The sequence below is a fragment of the Emydura macquarii genome, unplaced genomic scaffold (genome assembly GCF_026122565.2).
Source record: "Emydura macquarii macquarii isolate MOO-44397 ecotype Brisbane River unplaced genomic scaffold, CSIRO-AGI_Emac_v2 contig_670, whole genome shotgun sequence".
Taxonomy (NCBI): Eukaryota; Metazoa; Chordata; order Testudines; family Chelidae; genus Emydura; species Emydura macquarii.
Genome location: NW_027130807.1, coordinates 1,068,938 through 1,088,985, shown reverse-complemented (window position 1 = coordinate 1,088,985; position 20,048 = coordinate 1,068,938). Strand labels below are relative to the sequence as shown.

The 20,048-nt window shown below is 59.3% G+C and overlaps 1 protein-coding gene across 1 annotated transcript; it reads right to left on the bottom strand.

Annotated features, from left to right (window-relative positions):
- Window positions 1–1,910: 1,910 nt before the first annotated feature.
- On the bottom strand, window positions 1,911–17,991 carry VWCE (von Willebrand factor C and EGF domains). Its single transcript, XM_067541468.1, has 20 exons — window positions 17,840–17,991; window positions 16,542–16,636; window positions 15,982–16,071; window positions 14,036–14,164; window positions 13,344–13,460; window positions 13,083–13,199; window positions 12,319–12,447; window positions 11,537–11,940; window positions 11,360–11,453; window positions 11,006–11,088; window positions 10,461–10,548; window positions 9,869–9,954; window positions 9,347–9,464; window positions 8,901–8,986; window positions 8,390–8,486; window positions 7,833–7,915; window positions 6,420–6,510; window positions 5,208–5,290; window positions 4,705–4,795; window positions 1,911–4,051 (listed from the first exon to the last, which is right to left on the bottom strand). The coding sequence occupies exons 1-20, from the start codon at window positions 17,947–17,949 to the stop codon at window positions 3,570–3,572; spliced, it is 2,673 nt and encodes an 890-aa protein (XP_067397569.1). The 5' UTR covers window positions 17,950–17,991; the 3' UTR covers window positions 1,911–3,569.
- Window positions 17,992–20,048: the final 2,057 nt, after the last annotated feature.

The window sequence follows — 20,048 nt, the reverse complement described above, 5'->3', positions numbered from 1 at the left end:
CTTCATGGCCTCTGTTCAAGGTTGCCTTTACACATGAGGGTGTTTAGCACAGCCACACTTTTTTTTTTTAACTCCTACTAACATCTCTCTCGTTATCCGGGTAATGTCTGATTGACCCTTCTGCGGACCCTGCTATACACTTAGACGCAAAGATTTATTGTGCCAGTGAGTTCCATAGGTTCCTTGTGCATGGCACAAAAACACACCACATATCACAGACACACAAATATCTCTGTGTGAGTCCCATGCCTGGCCACTTTGACATCAGGGACACTCAAATTCTAAAACTTCCCCTCTTCTTGTCCAAAGTTGATTTTTACCTGAAAGAAATGTTGAAATTTTGGCCTTAAATAGTTTTCATTTTCAAATGTAGCATTTTTGCTTCAAAAATACTTTTTTTAAAAGTAAAAATGTGCCCAATTTTGCTCTCTAAGAGTCTTATTTTTGAACCAAAGAAAATGTTCAAAATAGTTCAAAATAGTTGGGATTTTTCACTTCCTTGGGGTATAATTAAACATTCTCAATGTTTGGGCTAAGGCCTTGAGTTTGGGATGCTATTGGAATTTTTTCGCACACCTCCAGCTAGGGGCTGATTATTCACTGAGGGTAAAGCCAGGGAGAGGCTGGGGAAGGGATTCTGGTGAGGTTGTGCACGGGAACAGGGTTAGGGCAGGGCAGGATAAAATGTCAAGATTAGAGTCCAGTGGTAAATCTAAACCCTAGCCCACTGGCTGTAACACTTCATCCTCTCATGTTATGTTCTAGCTCCTAGTCCAACTATACCCTTATAGCTAACCCTAACCCTAGCACTAGCCCCAATAGACTCTAACCCAAATCCCAATCCCTACTCTGCTTCGTAACCCTACAAAGAATTTGGCAACAGCTAGGCTGCTGTGGCACTGACAGTATTGTTTCCTTGTGCTTCCCGGTGTGTCTGTCTTGTCTCTCCCTGTTGCCTTTTTGTTGTAGTTGATCAGCTCTTAGGAAGCAGGGACTGCCTTTCTTTTCTGATTTCGTACAGCTACTAGCCCAATGGTGTCTTGGCCCAGGAATGGGGCGCCTGTGACCTGGAGTCCTGCTGGGATTGGGGTTGGAATCATAGAAGATTAGGGTTGGAAAGGACCACAGGAGGTCATCTAGGACCAACCCCAATTAAATCATCCCAGCTAGGGCTTTATCAAGGCAAGCCTTAAAAACCTCTAAGAATGGAGATTCCACCACCTCCCTACGTAACCCATTCCAGTGCTTCACCACCCTCCTAGGGAAAACTTTTTTCCTAATATCCAACCTAGACCTCCCCAACTGCAACTTGAGGCCATTGCTCCTCGTTCTGTCATCTGCCACCACCGAGAACAGCCTAGCTCCATCCTCCCTGGAACCCCCTTTCAGGTAGTTGAAAGCCACTATCAAATCCCCCTTTTCTTCTCTTCTGCAGACTAAATAAGCCCAGTTCCCTCAGCCTCCCCTCATAAGTCATGTGCTCCAGCCCCCTGATCATTTTTGTTGCCTTCTACTGGACTCTCTCCAATTTGTCCACATCCTTTCTGTAGTGTGGGGCCCAAAACTTGACACAGTACTCCAAATGAGGCCTCATCAGTTCCGAATAGAGGGGAATAATCACTTCCCACGATCTGCTGGCAATGTTCCTTATGCAGCCCAATGTGCCGTTAGCCTTCTTGGCAACAAAGGCATGCTGTTGACTCATATCCAGCTTCTTGTCCACTTGTCCACTGTAACCCCCAGGTCCTTTTCTGCAGAGCTGCTGCCTAGCCTGTCAGTCCCCCGTCTGTAGCAGGGCACGGGATTCTTTCAATCTAAGTGCAGGACTCTGCACTTGTCCTTGTTGAACCTCATCAGATTTTTTTTGGCCCAATCAGGCCGGAGCTAGGGCCTAGAAGATGAGATCGAGGTGAAGTGAGTCCAGTGAGGATTCGGATCTCCATGCACAGCTGATTAGCTTTTTGGGCCCAAGGTTCAGACGTGTGAGCCCAAATCCTGCATTTGTGCAGGCAGAGGGAAGATGCAGGTGTATAAGAATGGCGGCTGCAGCTCTGGGTGCCTGCCTGCCTGAATGAAGGGGGGACTCACCAGTTGCACTCAAAACATAAGAAGCCAGGGGCCAATGGGCAACTGGAGGAAATCCTTCAGCCTGTGACAACATCTAGTGGTGACAGCTGGTATTACACATTCAGAGAAAGGATTTCAATCTGGCTTGACGGGCCTGGGACCTGGAATCATTTACCCATCACAAGGGAATGACCGGAGTCTATGTGAGCTCCCTCTGAGCTAGGGAAAGACCCTTTCCAAGGCTGAGATCATTCCTCCCAGCCTGCACAGCAGACACCTGCTCCCGGCCGCGAGGTCCCACAGGGACCCATCCTCTCCCCGCTCCTAGCCAAGAGCCGAGTGAAAGGCAGTTGGGGAGACAATGAAAGGCCAGCCCTAGGTTCCCGGCTCTCTGTCCCCTTCACATCAGACACCTGAGATTGGCCACTGCACAAAGAGCCAAATCCAGGAGTGGCTGAGGAGATGGTGGTAGGAGAGGGGCTGATACCCACTGAGAAGAACCTGCTTCCTTCAGGCCATCACCCTGCCATTGAGGGTCTCAGCCCTGGCATTGCTGAGCCCACCCAGTTCACACTAGTCCCCATAGGCAGAGCCAGCTGGTGATGGCAGCAGGAATTCTTGGGTTAGTAGGGAAAACTTTATTACTATTCAGTGCAGAACAGGGGGAGCTCAGATACCTGTCCATCAGGGTAGTTTGGAAAATCCACCCTGCCCCCATGCAGCGGGATCAGCCACGAGGCCCCCCAGCAGCCTCAAGGAATCTAGGGTGGCAACTGCAAAGTGGCTCAGGGGATCCAGATGCCCAGTTGGGTGTTCAAATTGCTTAGGAAGTTTTTAAATCTCAGCCCTAAGGTTTAAATGAGTCTGCAAGAAGTAGCAGGACATCTCGGGGCTGGTGCCAGGGACCTTGGGCCTGGCTGAAGATCTGGGAATTGGATCCAGGACCCTGGGCCTGGCTGTAGCAGGGAGCATCCCAGAAGGTGGGGAGATTCACCTGTCTCCGGAGCCCTGCACAGGGACCAAGGGTGGGCACGTCCCACCCGATGCAAGGAGCTGGGCATGTTCTCGGCCCTTTCCCATCTCCTCCTGCACTTTGGCTCTAAGGAGGCTGGCGGCTGGCACGCGACCGGAAAACCTTGAGTCATGGTATCTCAGCTAGGCACCACTTCCTTCCAGAGCACCACGGCACCCCACATCACCTGGGATTGCTCAGGCAGCTGGGGCGGGGCAGGGCCGTGCCGCCTCCTCCCCACCAGCGGGGTGTGGAGCAGCCCATGAGTTGCCCCTTCGGAGGTGCCTGCTGTCCAGCGGGATCCGGGGAAGGAGCGGGCATGGCACTGGCAGGGGAAGAGGCTGCGGTTCTTCCTGTGTGCTTCACTCCAAACAACTTGGCACCTCCTTCCCCGCCCCCGGTTAGATCAAGCTCATGGCTCCGGCCAGCTTCCTCCTCCTCATGCTGCTGTGACAGGGCCGGGCACAAGCCGTCCCCTCGGGGAGGGGCATTACGGAGCTGGCCAGCCAGGTGTGCTCTCCGCACGCGGGGGTGGCTCCACTCCCTTGGGTGGGCGCGCTGAATGCTTCCGAGGAGCAGGGACCAGGCCGGGGCTGGCGGTGGGGCTCAGGGAGGTGGTTCTGGGCCCGGTGGGGGCGGGGGAAGGGGAACGATTGGGGCTGGCCACTGCAGTCGTCACCCCAGAGGTTTCCATCCGAACGGTGGGGGGCGGAGAGGGCCCTGGTGGAGCCATACGGGATCCGAAGGAGCCTGGCCTGGATGGAGGGGTCCCAGCCGTGTTCATGGGCTCAGTATCCCGGGGGAATGTGTTCCCTCCTGCGAAGAGCTGGTGCTCGGGGCTGGGAGAGGCAGGAGCAGGGGAGCTGGGGCAGAGGCTGCAGTCACTATCCCTGGGCTGGGCCCTGGAGTTCCCAGGCTCTGTGTCGTCCAGATAGACAGGGCCAGGGCTGCTCTCTGGAAAGACTGGGGCATCTGCGGTTAATGGAGACAGGGCCATCGTTAGCACCTCACTTCCTCACAAACCCTTCACCTCCCCCCAGGGCTGTAACTCCTTGGGAGCCCACCCATTCGGGGACCTGGGGCTCGCGGGGGCTGGACCACTCTACAGCAAGAGCCTGAGATTAGGGATCCCCAAGGATCCAGCCTCCACAGCCTGGCACTGTGCACCCTCAGCACCCCATGAGACCCACCTCAGGCGGGGACGGGAGGCTGGGCCTACGCGGCTGCCTTAACCCCGTGGGCTCTCCCACCCCAGACATCAACATCAGATTACAGCCTCCCCTGGAGGCGCCACGGTGACTGATGCGACGTCACACCCCAGAGCCCCGGGGGGCGCCGAGGTTCCCTGTGCATCAGCCGCACTCTCCATGCCCCTCTCGTGGCCCTGCCATGCACAGGGGCTTCTGAGCCAGCACTTGCTGCCGCACAGAGGGATCTGCTCTGCTGCTCGGGCAGGGAAGACTCAGCTTTGCCCTCCTGCTTTCCTGGCTTCGGTCCATGACAATGACCCATTAAGGGGGGGTTGCCACGAGGACAAACCTCCCTCTATAAGTTGGCCGCTGGGGCTGGGGAGGGTGAAGAGGCATGTCTGCCATCCAGGGTCCCGCTGCATGCAGGGCCATTACCTTGGCAGGCAGGGCAGCAGGCGGCAGGGAGCGCCGAGGGCTCTGTGCAGGAGCCGGCGCAGGGCCTCTTCTCACAGCTCACCTCCCCCAGCTGAAAGAGGGGGAAAGGGAAGGGGTGTGTGAAAATCCACACTGCCGGCCTCTCCTCTGGGCCACGACAACCGACCCCAATCTGTGGGGACAGTGGGGAGCCTGCCAGCCCCTTCAGACGCCCCGCAAGCCTCTGGCTTTCCCCTCAGGCTTGCCCAGGGCTCGGCGCACCGTTGTCCAAAGCAAAGGCCTGCAGCACTACAGGAACCACAGGGCAGCTCCCAGTGCCCCCTCAACCCCTCCAGCGGGGCCCGGCATCCCCTCAACCCATATCACAGCAGCCCCTGGAGGCCTCACAGGACAGACACTTGTGGCACCCCAGTCCATGGGACTCTTGGCTGATGCTGAGGGTGCCTATTCCCATTCTTCCCGTAGTCCTGTCAGCTTCCTCCCCTCTGAGGGGCACAGCTCACCTTGCAGGTACAGTGAATGCAGGGCTCACCCTCTGGTACAAATGTCTGTCCATTCACCACCTTCCTGCCTTGGTAGTTACAATCTGCAGGGGACAGACACCCAGCCAGGGGGAAAGAGCAAGTGTTAACTTTATAGTCACTATGTAGAAATTGGCTGTGACAGTAACACACACAGGCAGAAGCAGAAGGAGGAGGCAGTGTGGCCTAGTAGCTCGAGCACAGGGCTGGGAGTCAGGACACCTGGGTTCTATCCCTGCCTCTGCCACTGGCCTGCAGAGTGACCTTGGGCAAGTTACTTCCCCATTCAATGCCTCAGTTTCCCCTCCCACCCTTTATTTCCCTGACCTGTTTAGGGACAGTCCCTGCTCTGAAGAAGTTACTCTGTTTATGTACAGTGCCTACCATAATGGGCCTCTGATCTCAGCTAAGCACTGCTGTAACCCAAACAACAACAGAAGAATCATTTCACTCAGCACTGATATGCGCCCACCTCTGAGGTGAGAATGCAGCAAGTGCTTAACAGCCCACAGCAACGCTGCACAAGAGTGTATAGGGCAGCAAGTGAAGCCGAATGTTGTATCTAATTCGCACTGCCTGGGGAATTACCCAAAGGTAACACCATGAATCTCACTAAAAGTGCCAAGGGGCTCTCATGACCACAGATGGTCAGGGCTTTCATTTTACATCTCATCCACAAGAAAGCACGTCCGACAGCCCAGTCCCCTTGGCATTGTGCTGGGACAGGGGGGTCAGCACTGACTGCAAGGGGAGGGCTCCCCCCATCGAGCTTCCCTGAGGCACATTTCCCTCAAAGGCCATGCTGAGGTATTGGGAACAGCAGTGATTCAGTAGGGCGGGTGCCTTTTACAGAGTAACCTACCCCACTGCCTGCAGCACGGCACCCCACATTGCTCCCCGCAGCACAGCATCCTGGCACTCTCTACTGAGCCCCCACACCACTCTCTGCTGCACAGCACCCCTAGAACTGCGCTGGGACATTGGGGTCAGCAATGACTCAGAAAGGAGTCTCTGGGCTGAGCCCCATAATGCCCCTCCCTACAGCACGTGAGGTCTCCAGAGAGGTCTCCCTTCCCAGTACTAACGAGACCAGATCTTCTTCCCTATTGGTGAGATCAGAGGAGGTCAACACCTAGGGAGGTTTGGAAGCAGACAGGTTAGAACTCCAGAGCTCTCCAAGGCTGCGGCACTTACCATAACAGACAGGGCAGCATTCTCCCTCCGGGTGGAACGGATACATACAGAAGATGATACAGTCCACGGGGGAGCAAGCCACGGAGCCCAGCTGTAGGACACAGGAGAGAGACACAAGGACTCTGCGTTACCAATAGAGCAAGATAGGCAGGTGACTAGGAGACTGGGACTGGCAGGAGACAGAGTGGGTTACACCTACGGCTGGTGAGAAATTCGCCTCTGAAACAGAAAATTTGTTTTTCACAAAATGAAACTTTTTGCAAAAAGTGTCCGCTTTCCATGGGAAATTTCCATTTTTTGTAAAAAATGAATGTCCCAAAACCAAAATATTTTGATTTGAATGCGGTCTTGCATTGTTTCATGGGAGATGTAGTTCAATTGCCTCATGTCCCCATTCTTCTCTATGGGCTGAATGCCATGCCCAGACTACATCTCCCATGATGCAACTGCCTCCCAGCAGTCAAGAAAGACCATGGTGCATCATGGGAAATGTAGTCCAGCCAGGGAGCCCAGCCTATAGAGGAGGCTGTGAGCATGAGGTACCTGAACTACAACTCCCGTGACACATGGCTGTTGTGTATTTTGTGTCCTGCCTACCTTACCTTAGCTTGTATTTTGTGTCCTGCCTAGCTTGTTGCCATAGCAACAGAGTTAGACTATTATGGGATACCTTGGCCAGTTCTGGCTGGTCTTAAAGTAACTGAATCAAACCTTGTCTGTGTACCTTTACATCTCTGTGTCCCTGTCTGCTGGTTTCTCTCTGAATGCAAGTAACTTCCAAGTATCCAAACATAACAATGGTGATGTCATTTTTTAATTGAAATTTAATTTAATTCTGTTTTCAAATTTCCACTGAAGAATTGAAATTTTCTGCCTAAAATTTAGAAAAAAATTTTTTTTCCTGTTTTTCTTTAAATTTTTTATAGAGGAAAACTCGCCATAGGTCAACTAATCTATCACCTGGACAGGGCAAGTCACGCTCCATCTGCTCGAGACCCAAAGCATCCGGACAGCCACCCTCCTGCAGCCCTTAGCCATCCAGGGAGGATGACCAGTAGGTCTCTCCATGGACAGCTGCAGCAACGGTAGGATGATGAAGTGCAAGGATAGTGCCTACCCTCAAACCTGCCTTCACCTCATTTTCCCCACAGAACACAACCCCCACGGAACCTTTCCCAGTCCCCATGGCACCTTGCACTCACAGCCTCATCCCATTAGATTCTTCTTCCCTGGTCCATGGACCTTGGTTTCTGCCTCCATGACCAGCACATTATATACATCTGGTGCAGGCCTTGGCCTGAAACTGAAGGTGCAGCGCCAGGCTGGACAAAGTCCCTGGGCTTGGACCCTTTGGTCTAATGAACCCAAGGGGCCTTTCCTGCAGACAAGCTTTGAGGGAAGACGAAGATTTACCAGGCAGATGCAGTTGAGGCAGGGGTCTAGGGCGGAAGGGAAGGTCTCGTTGTTGTAGAAGATCCTTCCCATATAGGTGCAGCCTTCAGGGAGGAGAGAGAAGGAAAGGCACGGTCATGTCACCTCCCACCAGAAAGTCAACCTCCTCACGTGGGGTCATGGCACACCTGGCAGAGTGGAGAGACCAAGAGTAGGGACAGAGCCTGCCTGGGACACACCCAGAGCCCTCTCCACCAGGGTGACTCAGGGGATGGAGAGCCATTTACAGCTGGGTCGCTGGTTCAAATCCACCCCCACACTGGTGGTGACCAAAAGCTGTTCCCGCCTTAGGGCTTCCTGGTCTATGGAAGCGGATTGGGTCTCCGTGTCCTCAAAGGCAGTCAGCGGCCTGCCTGATGTCAGTGTGAGCAGAGAGGCCGGGGGCTGGCTGGAGCTCCTGTCTCTGGGTTTTCCGTGAAGGGTGCCCCCCTGGGAGTATCCTGCTGAGGAGCTCTGGGTGGGTTATGCTTCTCACTGCAAAGGGTGGCTCCCTGGGATGGGGCCCCAGACCCAGTTACCTGCTGAGCAGTCCGGGCAGCACTGGCCAGGGATTTGAATGGGGTGAGGACACGTCTCCAAACACTCTGTCCTCTTGCAGCTCACCGAGCCATCTGCCTGCAGGAGAGAAGCACTTGACAGAAACCTGCGGCACGCACACACAGCCCCCTGGCGACTGCCCTGCACGGCCAGCCCTGGCCCAGCTAGGCTGGGCGCTGTCACGGTGCCCACCACGCTCCACCCAATGGGCACTTCAGGGCCGGGTGAGCACGCCTTGGAGGCGGACGCCAGCAGAGAGCTGTGGGGTCCTTCCAGATGGAAGGCACCGCCTAAAATGAAGTGTTTAAAGTCCATGAGGTGCAGCACCGGGGCTGCCCAGCCACGCACTGACCGGGATCCCCGACGCTCAGCCTCCAGCCCCAGCCAGGGGAGGCCACTGGGGCCGGCTAGAGCAGGATGGGGGGCACAAGGGGCAAACTGCACGCTGCGGGGACGGGTAAGGAGAGTGAAGTAGAGCAGGTTCTCATTCACCTGGCAGATGCACAACTCACAGGGATCACCCTGAGACCAGATCTGTCCGATCGGAAACTCTACCCCATTGTCGTCCACGAAGCAACCTGGTCGGGGGGGGGGGAGAAGAGAGTGTGAGAGCTGGGCTGGGGTCAGTGGAAGAGGAAGGGCAGGGAGCCCAGCAAGCGCAGTCAAAGGGGTGGGTGGCACTGAGGAAATGAGAAGGCTAGGCACTGTGGATAATAAACACAGACGCTGCCTGTGACACAAACACACACACACAGAGCCCTACACCTACCCACCCTATCTGTCACACACACACACACACACACACACACACACACACACACCCCTTGCCCACCCATGACAAACACACCCTGCTCACCACACACAAACCCACCCCAGCCTTTCATGCAAACACACACATGCCCCCTGCCCGTCGCACACACCCCTGCATGGGCTCTCACCTGACGCCGGCGCAGGCTCCCGACAGGAGAAGCAGCACTGCCCTGGGGCCAGCAGCCAGTCGTGGTGGGGACATGCCAGCTCGGGACAGGGGGCGAAGGAACACTCCACCTCGCCACGCTGGGGAAGAGAGGCGTCACACACGGGCTGGCGGGAGAAGGGGGCAGAGCAGCACCCTGCGTCTCCTTCCTCTCTCCCTCCTCATCCTCACTGCGCCGCACGCAGAAGGCTCCAGCTGAGGCAGCCCAGCCTGAGCCCTTGCTCCCTTTCCACGCAACCCCTGGGGCTCCAAGGAGAAGGGGCCCTCCCCTTGCCAGCCCCTCAAGGTCCTAGCCTGGCCTGTGCCTCCCTAGCCTGGAGGCACCGTGCCCTGTGCTCCTGGCACCTAGGTCTGCGGTGGATCGGCCCCTTCCCCCCACGATGCGGGAGCAGGCACTGAACCCAGATGGTGAGGCCCCCCCTGCGCTGCACTAGGGAGCCCAGGGGGTTGGGGGAGCCCAGGGGGTTGGGGGACCAAGGACTACCTGGCAGACGCAGGTGGTGCAGTTGTCTCCGTCCAAGCTGAACTCAGCTCCGTGCACATATGTGCGCCCATGGAAATCGCACCTAGCTGCAGGGGGTGGGGAGAAAGGGGTGGTTGGCCCCGGCCGTGGCAGGAAACACGGCCGGCTGGAGCTGTCATACAATGGGACCCTGGCTGCTGAAACAGGCCCAGAATAACATGTGCCCTCCTCCCCCTGGGTGCAGGTCTCCAAGTGCCTTGCACCAACCCCCAGCCCACACTCCCTAATTCCAGGCAGGGAAACTGAGGCACAGTGAGATTTAAACAACTTGCCCAAGTTCCCCGAGGTGGGTAGAGAATCCAGGAGTCCGGACTGGTCATCCTGTGCTCTGACCAGTAGACCATGCTGCCCCCATCCCTGACCACATGCTCTTTGTGCAGCCGTTGCTATCCCATCACTGAAGCACTGGGCTCCACCTCCCCAAGTCCTCCTCCTCCCTGATCTACACGACCCATTGGCCCAGAAGATGGGGCCCCTCCCCTGGCACAGGGAACTCAATGCAGCCTTCAAAACTGGGGCTCGGAGGGGCCAAGGCAGCTGCCGAGGGACCCACGTGGCTGGCAGGAACAGCAGTCGGCCTGGGCAGGGCTGGGGCAGGGGCCCGGAGGGCATTCGGGGGAGATGCAGGACACATTGCCAGCCTGGAAGAGAAAGAAACCAAAGGCAATGCCAGGACCAGATCCAGGGCCCCGTGCCACAGACATGGCATTAGGCAGCTCTCACCTCCCCTGGTTGCTCATTTAAACCCGTGTCCAACCCCACACAGAGGGGGCCAGGTTATCGTGTCCAACCCCCACCAAGGGACCATGTCGCCGCCCCCGACCCACCAGCTGAGGGGCAAGGTCCTCGTCCCTGAACTCCCAGCTGAGCGGCCACGTCCGCATGGCCACCACCTCTAACCAGTCACCTCTCCAGTGACCTCACTATGCCCCCGGCTCCCCACCACTCTGGGCGCTGATGTCAGAGGACTTCTGGGGCAGGGAACAAGACCCCTGGGGAATCCCCTCCAGGCCAGGCCTGGTCTGTCCCGGTGTCAAGCTCACTCATTCCCCAGGGACCCCAGGAACAGCCGGAACCCCTGGCCAGCGCCACACTCACCAGGCACATGCAGACGGTGCAGTTCCCATCAGACACAGAGAACACGTCCCCCTCGGCCCGGGCGACCCCGTCATGCCAACAGCCTGCGAGAGACGGGAAAACACGGGCAGCGTGAGGCTACGGGGCCCGGGTCTGGGCTCACCGCTCCGCTTGGGGGCTGGGGGAGAGACATCATGAGCCTCCCCACCATGCCTTCGGGGCCACAGCAGAGCTGGGCACCCTCAGATCTCCAAGGAGCAGCTGTACAGGGGTTGGGCCCCACCAGGCTGGGAAAGGACCCACACCTGAGACAGGAACCAGCAGGGACTAAACCATCCAGGTCCCCTTTGGGCCTGATCCTTGGGCGAGTCTCACCTGTGCAGCTGGGGCAGCACCCCCCGTCCTTCGGGGGCAGCGGATGGGAACAGGCAACCCTGCAGCTCTCCGCCTCACACACCACTTGGCCCCTCTGCAATGGGACAGACTGGTTACAGCAGGGACCTGGCCAGAGCGCGGCCAGGGAAGCTGGGGACCCAGCGGGAGGCTACGTACCTCACAGACACAGCGCAGGCACCCAGGCTCTGTCCAATGGCTGCCGTGCTCCTGCGGTGCCCCCTGGTACCAGCAGTGAGGAGATGGGGTGGTGAGGGAAGGTGGCAAAGAAGCAGAGGGACGAGGCGAGGGCAACGGGACCTCCTCTTGGAGCAGCGATGGCGGCAGGGGGGAGAACATGCCAGGAACGGCGATGGCAGCTGGGCGCACAGGGGATGTAGGTGGCGGGGAGGTCAGCCAGGAAGGGGGCTGGGTGCTGGGATTGGGGGCAGGGGCTCGGAAAGGAGGGGAGGTCCTAGAGGCCAGCGGAGGCCCCCCAGAGTCAGGAGGAAGCAGCAAGAGAGTTGGGGGATGCTGCAGGGACTGCAGGATGGGAGATGGAGCCAGGACGGCTTTCGGGAAGCCTGGAAGGAAACACAATACAGAGCCCTTTGGGGAGAGCCGGGGCAGCCGGGCAGGGACCCATGGGCTGGTGAGAGACATGCCTAGAGAATGATATGAGGCCTGGGGCCGCCAGCTCTGCCTGCACAGGGCACAGCTGTCCGGCCCCACAGCCTCTGCCATGGAGAACCTCCATGTACAGTGAACCATGACCACAGCTGGGAGACGGGGCCCAACCCCCACACCACTCCGCCATGGGAGGATCGCCCCACCAAGGGGAAGAGCCCCCTCCCCACAGGATGGGAGCAGGAGCCAACCCCGACCCCTCATGCTCTCCACCCCGGGGACCCTGGGCAGGCCTCCCCCATCCCGACAAGAGTGGGAGCAGGCCCTAGCCTTACCTTCACAAGACACCCTGTCCCCGCGGAGCCGGTAGCCAGGGTGACAGGCGCACAGGAAGCTACCCAGGGTGTTGTGGCAGGTGTGCTGGCAAGGGCGCCTCTCGCTGGGCTGGCGGCACTCGTTCACGTCTGGGGTTGGCAGAGCCAGGCGTCAGTGCCAGCAGTGGCGCCAACGGCGAGGGAGGGCAGGGACCCCGGGGGATGTCCTTGCTCACTGGGTCTGAGCCGGAGTCAGGTGGGGCCCTTCCCCACGCAGGCTGGGACTGGCGAGCTGGCTAGGTCTGCACATTCACCACCAGCCCAGCCTGTCTGCCCACTCACCAGGGGGCAGGCGAGGGGCTGGGGAGCTCCCAAAGCTGGGCGCCCGACCGCCACCCGCTGATATCTCAGGCCCGTCTGAAGATAGCCCTCAGCCAGGTCGAAGCCCTGGGGTAACCCCAGCAACTTACAGCAGGGGAGAAGGGGGGACACATGGCGCTGGACCTCGAGTGAAAGCAAGACCAGGTCTTTTGGCGTGGCCCTGGAGAAGCCCCTCCACCCCTCTGTGTCTCGTCCGCCCCACTGGTGATAGCAAGGGGATACCAACACTCAGCTCCCCTCCTGGGGGGCAGGGTGAGTATCACTGACTGGGCAGCTCTCTGGAACCAAAGCCTTCCGGAGGTGGGGGGCATCTCAGATGGGGCAGGGCTGGGTGGGAAGGGAGGTGCAGCATCTCAAGGGGGGTGGGGAGGACCTGATCGGCAGGGGAAGGGTGGGGTGCTCACCCAGGCAGGAGTGCTGGTTGCCGTGCAGGTGGTAGCCGGGGCGACAGAAGCACCGGTAGCTGCCAATGCTGTTCTTGCACCGGTGCTGGCACGGGGTGGCCAGACACTCGTCCGTATCTGGAAGAGAAAAGGGTGAGGAGCTGCACCCCACAAGAGCTCACGCCATGCTCCACACACCCACACACACTGGCACTCTGCTCCGTCCTCGCCCCACCTTTCCCTCCGACCCCTCGTTCTGTGCCCTGAGGCCCAGGGACTCACCCTGGCAGCTGTGACGGTCAGCGGAGAGCTGCATGCCCGGGCCGCACTCACACACGAAGCCGCCCTCGGTGTTCACGCACAGCCCCTCGCAGGAGGCGCTCAGGCACTCGTTGATGTCTAGGAGAGAGACGGGGCCGCTTGGCAGCGGGGTCCAGGGAGGAAAGGGCTGGGCCACAAGGAGGGCACCTGGCCACCCCCGTGGACACACAGGCACAGCCCGCCCTGCACACGCCTTCCTGGCGGAGGGAACAAGGGCCCCCATAGCAAGGATGCTTCGGGAGCCCACCGATCAGCTTTAAGGAGGTCCAGCCTGTCCCCGAGGGGGACTCAACCAGGGGTAGGGGAACTCTCTGGGCTAGGAGCTCACGCCCCCAGGTGGGTGATCAGCAGTGGGGACTGAACCTGGGACCCACGAACCACCATGGACAAGCCTCTACTGCCAAAGCAAAAATACCCAGCTCTGCCCGCCAAGGTGAAAGCAGGCTCAGCCGCCTCTGTCCGTGGCCCAGTCGCCACCAGACAGGGATGGACTGCCACCCCAAGGGCATGCAGCTCACCCTCTGCCGCCCCGGCACCCCATGCATGGCTGCATCCCTGCCCATGCCTAGCTGGCACTCACAGCCCTTCAGAGCTCTGCACGGGGCTGCCACAGGCCTGGGCTCTGACCGGGGACCAGCCAGGTGAGCTCTCACCTGTGCAGCGCACGCCATTGGCCGTCTCCACCATGGAGAAACCCAGCGGGCAGACGCGGGCCACCTCCTGGCAGCCGCCGTGGTTACAAGCGAGGTCACAGCCATACTCCCCGCAAGCACCAGGTGGATCTGAAAAACACATGGCATGAAAAACACCGGTCAGGAATGGGGGGGCACCAGAGAGCCAGGGAGGAGAAACCAATGCTGCAGTATGAGGATCACCAGGCACAGGGGGCTCCAGTGCCACCCTGCCCCTGGAGAAGATGGGCTCAGACATATGCTGGCCTCCACTGCAGTTAATATAAAGTGGAGGCTGCTGGACCTGGAAAGCCCTCCGGTCCCTTCTGGTTCTCCATGACTGTGCTACATGGTGGCACCGCCCAGGGTCCTAGCCTGGGATGCACAGAGCTCCCAATGCCCCGCTTGCGACTCTCTTCTAGGATCTTTTCTGGATGAGCAGGTGTCCTCTGCACACCCAGCCCCTCTGTCCTCTCAGGCTCCCTGGCCACTCCCCGCCTCCCCCTCCATGCTCTTCCTTAGATTCCCAGTTGACTAGATCCTCCCATGGCTGATCGACCCTCACTGGCCCTGCCCCCATCTCTATCTGCCTTGGCTCATTGAGGCAGGGGCTGAGATGGGATCTGGGTTTGGCAAGTGCCCCGGCAGCCCACTGACACAGCCACGCAGCTGCCCACAGCCCTTCGCCGGGTCGAGGCCTCCCCAACGCCGCTCCTAGGCCCCCATGTCACTCCCAGCACAAACTGCTTTGTGGATTCAGACCTTCCCAGCCGTTGGGACCCAGCTGCACTCCCTCACTGGAGACGGGCAGCCCCGGGATCTGAGATTCCTAAGGGGTGCTGGGCAGTGCAGCCTGGCCACAGGGCGGCCGCCTGTGGGTCTGCGCCCTTGGGACAGGCCAGCCTGAGCCAACATCACCGCGGCCCTTCACACAGGCACCACGTTACCGTCCAACTGGGCAACGCCTCTCTGCACTGATGGCTCAGGCCCCACGAGGCACATTAGCCACGCTGCCAGGATACTGGACTCCACCCTCTTCCGTGATCTGGAGCCACAGGGACAGGCGGGAGCTGCCCAAAGGGGTGCGGGCAGCTTTCTGGCCAACTGGCCGTGGATTTCCACCTCCAAGCCCAGCCCAAACATCCTCCTCACAGCACATTCCCAGGGCCTCCGGACCCAGACAGCTGGCACCATGCCGCCAGGAGCTTTCCTGGCTGCAAACAGCGGGGAGCGGCTCCCGCTGCAGATGTGCCTCAGCACGGACGATGCCCAGCGCCCCCCTGTTCTGGAGGGCAGCAGCCAGCGACATGGGCACTTGGCCACCTCATTGCAGAGGGGAAGGGCACCAAGGGAAACGCAGCCCTCCCACTTGCTGGCATCAGAAGCAACAAGCTCCCCGCACTCGGCACCTCTTCCATACAGGACACCACTGCCCACAGCACCCCGTGCTGGGAGAGGCTGGGACTGGAATAGCCAGGACCTTCCCCCACAGCCAGCGCTCCTGCCCCACTCCCCGCAGCGCCCCCTGCTGGGAAAGGCCAGAAATGGAGTAGCCAGGAGCTCCCCCCCACTTCAGGAACTGTGTCTGGTGCCTCCTTTGACAGATAGCACCTGCAGCACTGTGTTGGGACCTGAAGTCAGCACCAGGGGGAAAGCGCCCCCTACTGAGTAACCGACTGCACTCCCAGCCAGGGATCTCCAAGCACCTTACAGACATGCAGCGAGTCAGCCTCTCAAAAGAGGGGGCAGTGAGAGGTTCAAGACATTCCCTTGCACTCCTACAACAAGTCAGCAGCAGCACTGGGAGCAGAAGCCAGGAGTCCTGCCTCCCAGGCGCCTGGATTTGGCCCTAGATAGGGCCCTTTTCCTACGAATGGCTCTGGCGGCTGATAAAGGGCCATCAGCATTCAGCGAGAGGATCCACTTACCTGGGCAGGTGATGCCCTGCTCTCCATCCCAGCAGGAGCAGACGTTGGGGGCGATGCACCAGCCGCTGCCACAGCCGAAGGAGCAAAGCGCTGTGGGAGAGGGGGCGGGAGAGACGCCGGTCAGGACACAGAGGGACCACACAGAGGCAGCAGCTCTTATGCACCCAGCCTGCCACAGGCCAGTGGGGAGCACAGCCACGGCCCAGAAAGAGCTCCGTGACCCCCTGACAGACAGACAGACAGGCTGCAGATCCGATAGGAGAGCACTGGCTGCTGGGGGCAGGGGATGGAGGGGGGCACATGTGTGGGAAATGGATCTCTTGGGGAAGGGGGTGAATACGGGGCCCTCTCGGTGATGGGAGGAGGGGTAGTAGACACGATGGGCATTTCTCCCATGGCTCAGCGGTTGACAATACCACTCCCCACACATGATGCCATGGTGCCATGGAGAGGCAGAGTCCCGGGCTTCTGGGGGCTGGTAGGGGAGGCGCTGTCTGTGCTGCAGGCACTGGGTAGTGGTGGTGGTGGGTAACGGGTCACGGAGGGCACAGGATACTCACGCAGGGTGCACTGCCCAGTGGCCGGGGATGGCATCCACCCAGGGCAGCATCCACTCCCAAAGCCCGAGAGGCAAACATGAGGCCCCACACGGCGCCTGGGAAGGAGAGAAACGTGAGATTCTCTGGGATGGGGCTCCGGACTGGCAAGTGCAACCCAGAACAAAGGCGCAGGGGGGACATAGGGCAGCTGCCCCCTGCCACCCCTCCTCCTGCTGCAGAAGGGATGGCCCCTGTAGGCAGAGACCTGAGGCCCCATGCGGGTTACCACCGGGCAGCAGGACACAAGGCCTGGGGCTGCTTGACTTTCCATGCTCTCTGGTGCCCTTGCTCTCCTTGGGCTGTGACCCCAGACTGGGAGCTGCCTCTAGGAGACAGTGTGAGCTCTATGCTGGGGGACAGGGGACAGGAACTGCTGGGGAAAGGGCAGCCCAGGATTCCCTCATCCTTCCCCCTGCCCTGGCAGTGTGAGCCACAGTGAGCTCCATGCACCCCAGAGAGCAGAGGCCTGGAGCGTGACCCAGACAGACAGAGAGACAGCGAGCACACGTGGGCAGAGAGATGGTGGGTAACACACACACACACACAGCAAAGTCCTGCTGGAGTGCGTCTGGGACAGATAGACAGGGAGCACGCACAGACAGACAGATGGAGGTTAGCGTACACACACACACACACACAGCAAAGGCCTGGTGTGTGACCTGCTCAGACAAGCAGAGGTGAAAGGCACAGAGATCATACAGGAACAGACAGAGCTACAGGGAGAAAAGGCACTGAGTGTCAGACAGAGGGACACACACACACAGGCACTGAGATACACCCAGAGAGGGAGGCATGGAGATCACACCCGGACAGACACACACCCAGGAAGAAATGGGACTGAGCGTTTCACAAATACACACCCAGCGCCAAGGCAGGGAGCGTGCCCTGCTGGACAGACAGACAGAGGGGAAAGGCAGAGCTCACCCATAGCCAGACACACACACACACACAGAAAAAGGGCATTGAGCGTTGCCCACGGGACAAGCAGGGGGCAGCGAGATACAGGCGCCGAGATCACACGCCCAGCACGGACACACGCGGAGAGAAAAGACAGACAGATGGACACGGACGGATTCCCCCCCTTTCTCCCACCGGGCGGTGAGACAGACAGACAGACGCACGCCGCGGCGCTTCTTTGGGGCCACACGCTCCGCGCTGGACTCGGAGCCGCTCCGCTGTCTGGCTTGACCCCCGCGGCACCGGGCGGCTCCCGCTGCCTTCCCGGGGCCCGCCCCGCGGCAGGGGGCTGGGGTCGGTACCTCTCCACGGCAAAGCTGGGCGGCTTCTTCCTGCCGGGATAGGCTCTGCCCTGGCTGCCCGGGAGGAACAGGGACACACAGGCAGCTCGCAAGAGCAGCCCGGCCAACATGACAGGCGCCTCCCGTCCGGACGCGGGTCCCCCCTTCCTGCCTGCCTGCCTGCCTTCCTCCCGCACCGGGGCTACCGCATGCTGGCCGCCCCGCACGCTCCTCCTCCCCGGAGCAAGGTTGGGGGGCGATCAATGGGGAGGGGGAGCACCCGTGCGCCCCGCTGCGCCGCCCGCCCGCCAGCCACCCCCCAGGAGGGCGCCCCGTGCGAGGCGAGCGGAGCGCGCCGCGCCAACCAGCCTTCCCCCTCCGCCCGCCCGGCTGCAGGCGGCGCGGCGGACAGAGGCCCCGGCCCCCGGGGGAGCGGGAGTGGGAGGGGCCCCACGCACAGCCAGCCCTGTCGTTGGCAGGCGGGGCGGGGGGAGGCAAGCGCAGCACCCCCTCGTCCCCTTTCCCACATCTGGCAACGCTCCGGCTTCCCAATCCCCGCCCCCCGGCGGCCCAGGGACCCACCCGCGAAGACGCACACGGCTCCAGGCGAGGCGCAAGTCGGGGCCGAGCCAGCTAGGTAGGCTGCGGGCGAAGCGAGCTCCAGGCAGGCACGGGCCGAGGTGCTTGTCTCCCCCCGGGCTGGCCGCACGTGTTCTCATTTACACCTGTGTAAACAGGGGCGGCTGCTGCAGTAAAGAGGGGGGAGCAACCGCCCGACCCTCCTCTTCCTCTTTTAGCAAAGTTCTCAGCTGAGATCATGGACCCGTGGTGCTGGGCGCTGTACAGACATAGTAAGAGACAGTCCCTGGCCTGAAGAGCGAACAGCCTAAAACCAGACCGGGGGTGTGAGGGGGAAACAGGTGGAGAGAAGAAAAGTGACTGGGGCAAGGGGACACAGCTGATAAGTGCCAGAGCTGGGATTAGAACCCAAGGCTCCTACATCCCCTCTCCCCTGCCTTGCAGTGAGCAGGCAATGGAATTTACTAGGGACTCCTCCTAAATGTAAGGAATTCAACAGCCTTGTTTGCATAACTAATTCCAACCAGGGAACTCAGGCCCATACTACAAAAGGTGACTACACCCAGCTCCTGGGCGAGGTTTGGAAGGACCTAAAGATCTCCTGCAAGGGGATACCTTGAAACCAAAGCCATGCTAGCATTCTGCACTAGGATGAAGTAGTCTGCAGCATTTAAGTGTGCATGGCTGTCTGTGAGACCCCCAAGCTGGCCCCCTCTCCTCTGCATGGGTCAGAGAGCAGGTCAGCCACAGCGAGCTATAAATAGCAACTGATATTGTGCACTGGGCTGCTCAATTAGAGATCACACAACTACATAGAGGAAACTGCTGCACCCACCCGACAGGCAGCCACCTCTGGAGTGGAACGGGGCAGCTGTTTAACAGCAACATTTCCGCAACAGGTTAGGACAGGAAGAGAAAGATCTTGGAGCCTGTTGACACTGCAGAGGAAATTTGGGAATAGCCCAGTTGGAAGATGGCCAGCAGAGAACTGGGATTAACACATTGCTGGCCCTGCAAACTGCACAGCAGGATGGTCAGCAAGCAAAAGTGGCCAGGCTGTCAGTGTTCTAGTGCTTCTATTCCAATGGCACCTCAAGACCCAACTCAGGTTGGGACCCCATCGTGCTAGATTGCACCATATGGGACAGTGCCTGCCTGGCAGCCCAAACAGACGAGACAGAGGGTGGGAGGAGGGGAAGGATTGTCACCCCCATTGTACAGATGGGGAACTGAGGCACAATGAAACTATGTTCACACAGGAAATAAATGGCAGAGCTACAAACTGACCCCAGATCTTGAGAGTCTCAGTCCATTACCTTATCCACGGGGCCACCCTGACATGGCACCTCCAGCACCATGACAGGGCATTGCTTCTATACTAAGTGCTAACACACTTTCGAGTAGCCTCTGGGTTTTGCTAGGCTGTATCCCATCCAAGGGCTGGCTAGGCTTGATCCTGCTTAGCTTATAAGAGCCAACAGAACATGCAGGCGCATTAGAGCTCAGGCCAGCACAGGCCTGGCACAGCATTTCAGGGGGATGCAGCCAGGACTTCTGCACAAGCTCTTTCAGAACCAAACCTTGATTGAAAGGCGTGGGGGAGTTCCTTGTTTTGAATGGCACCTTCTACGGTTAGTCCTTGCTCAGCTCT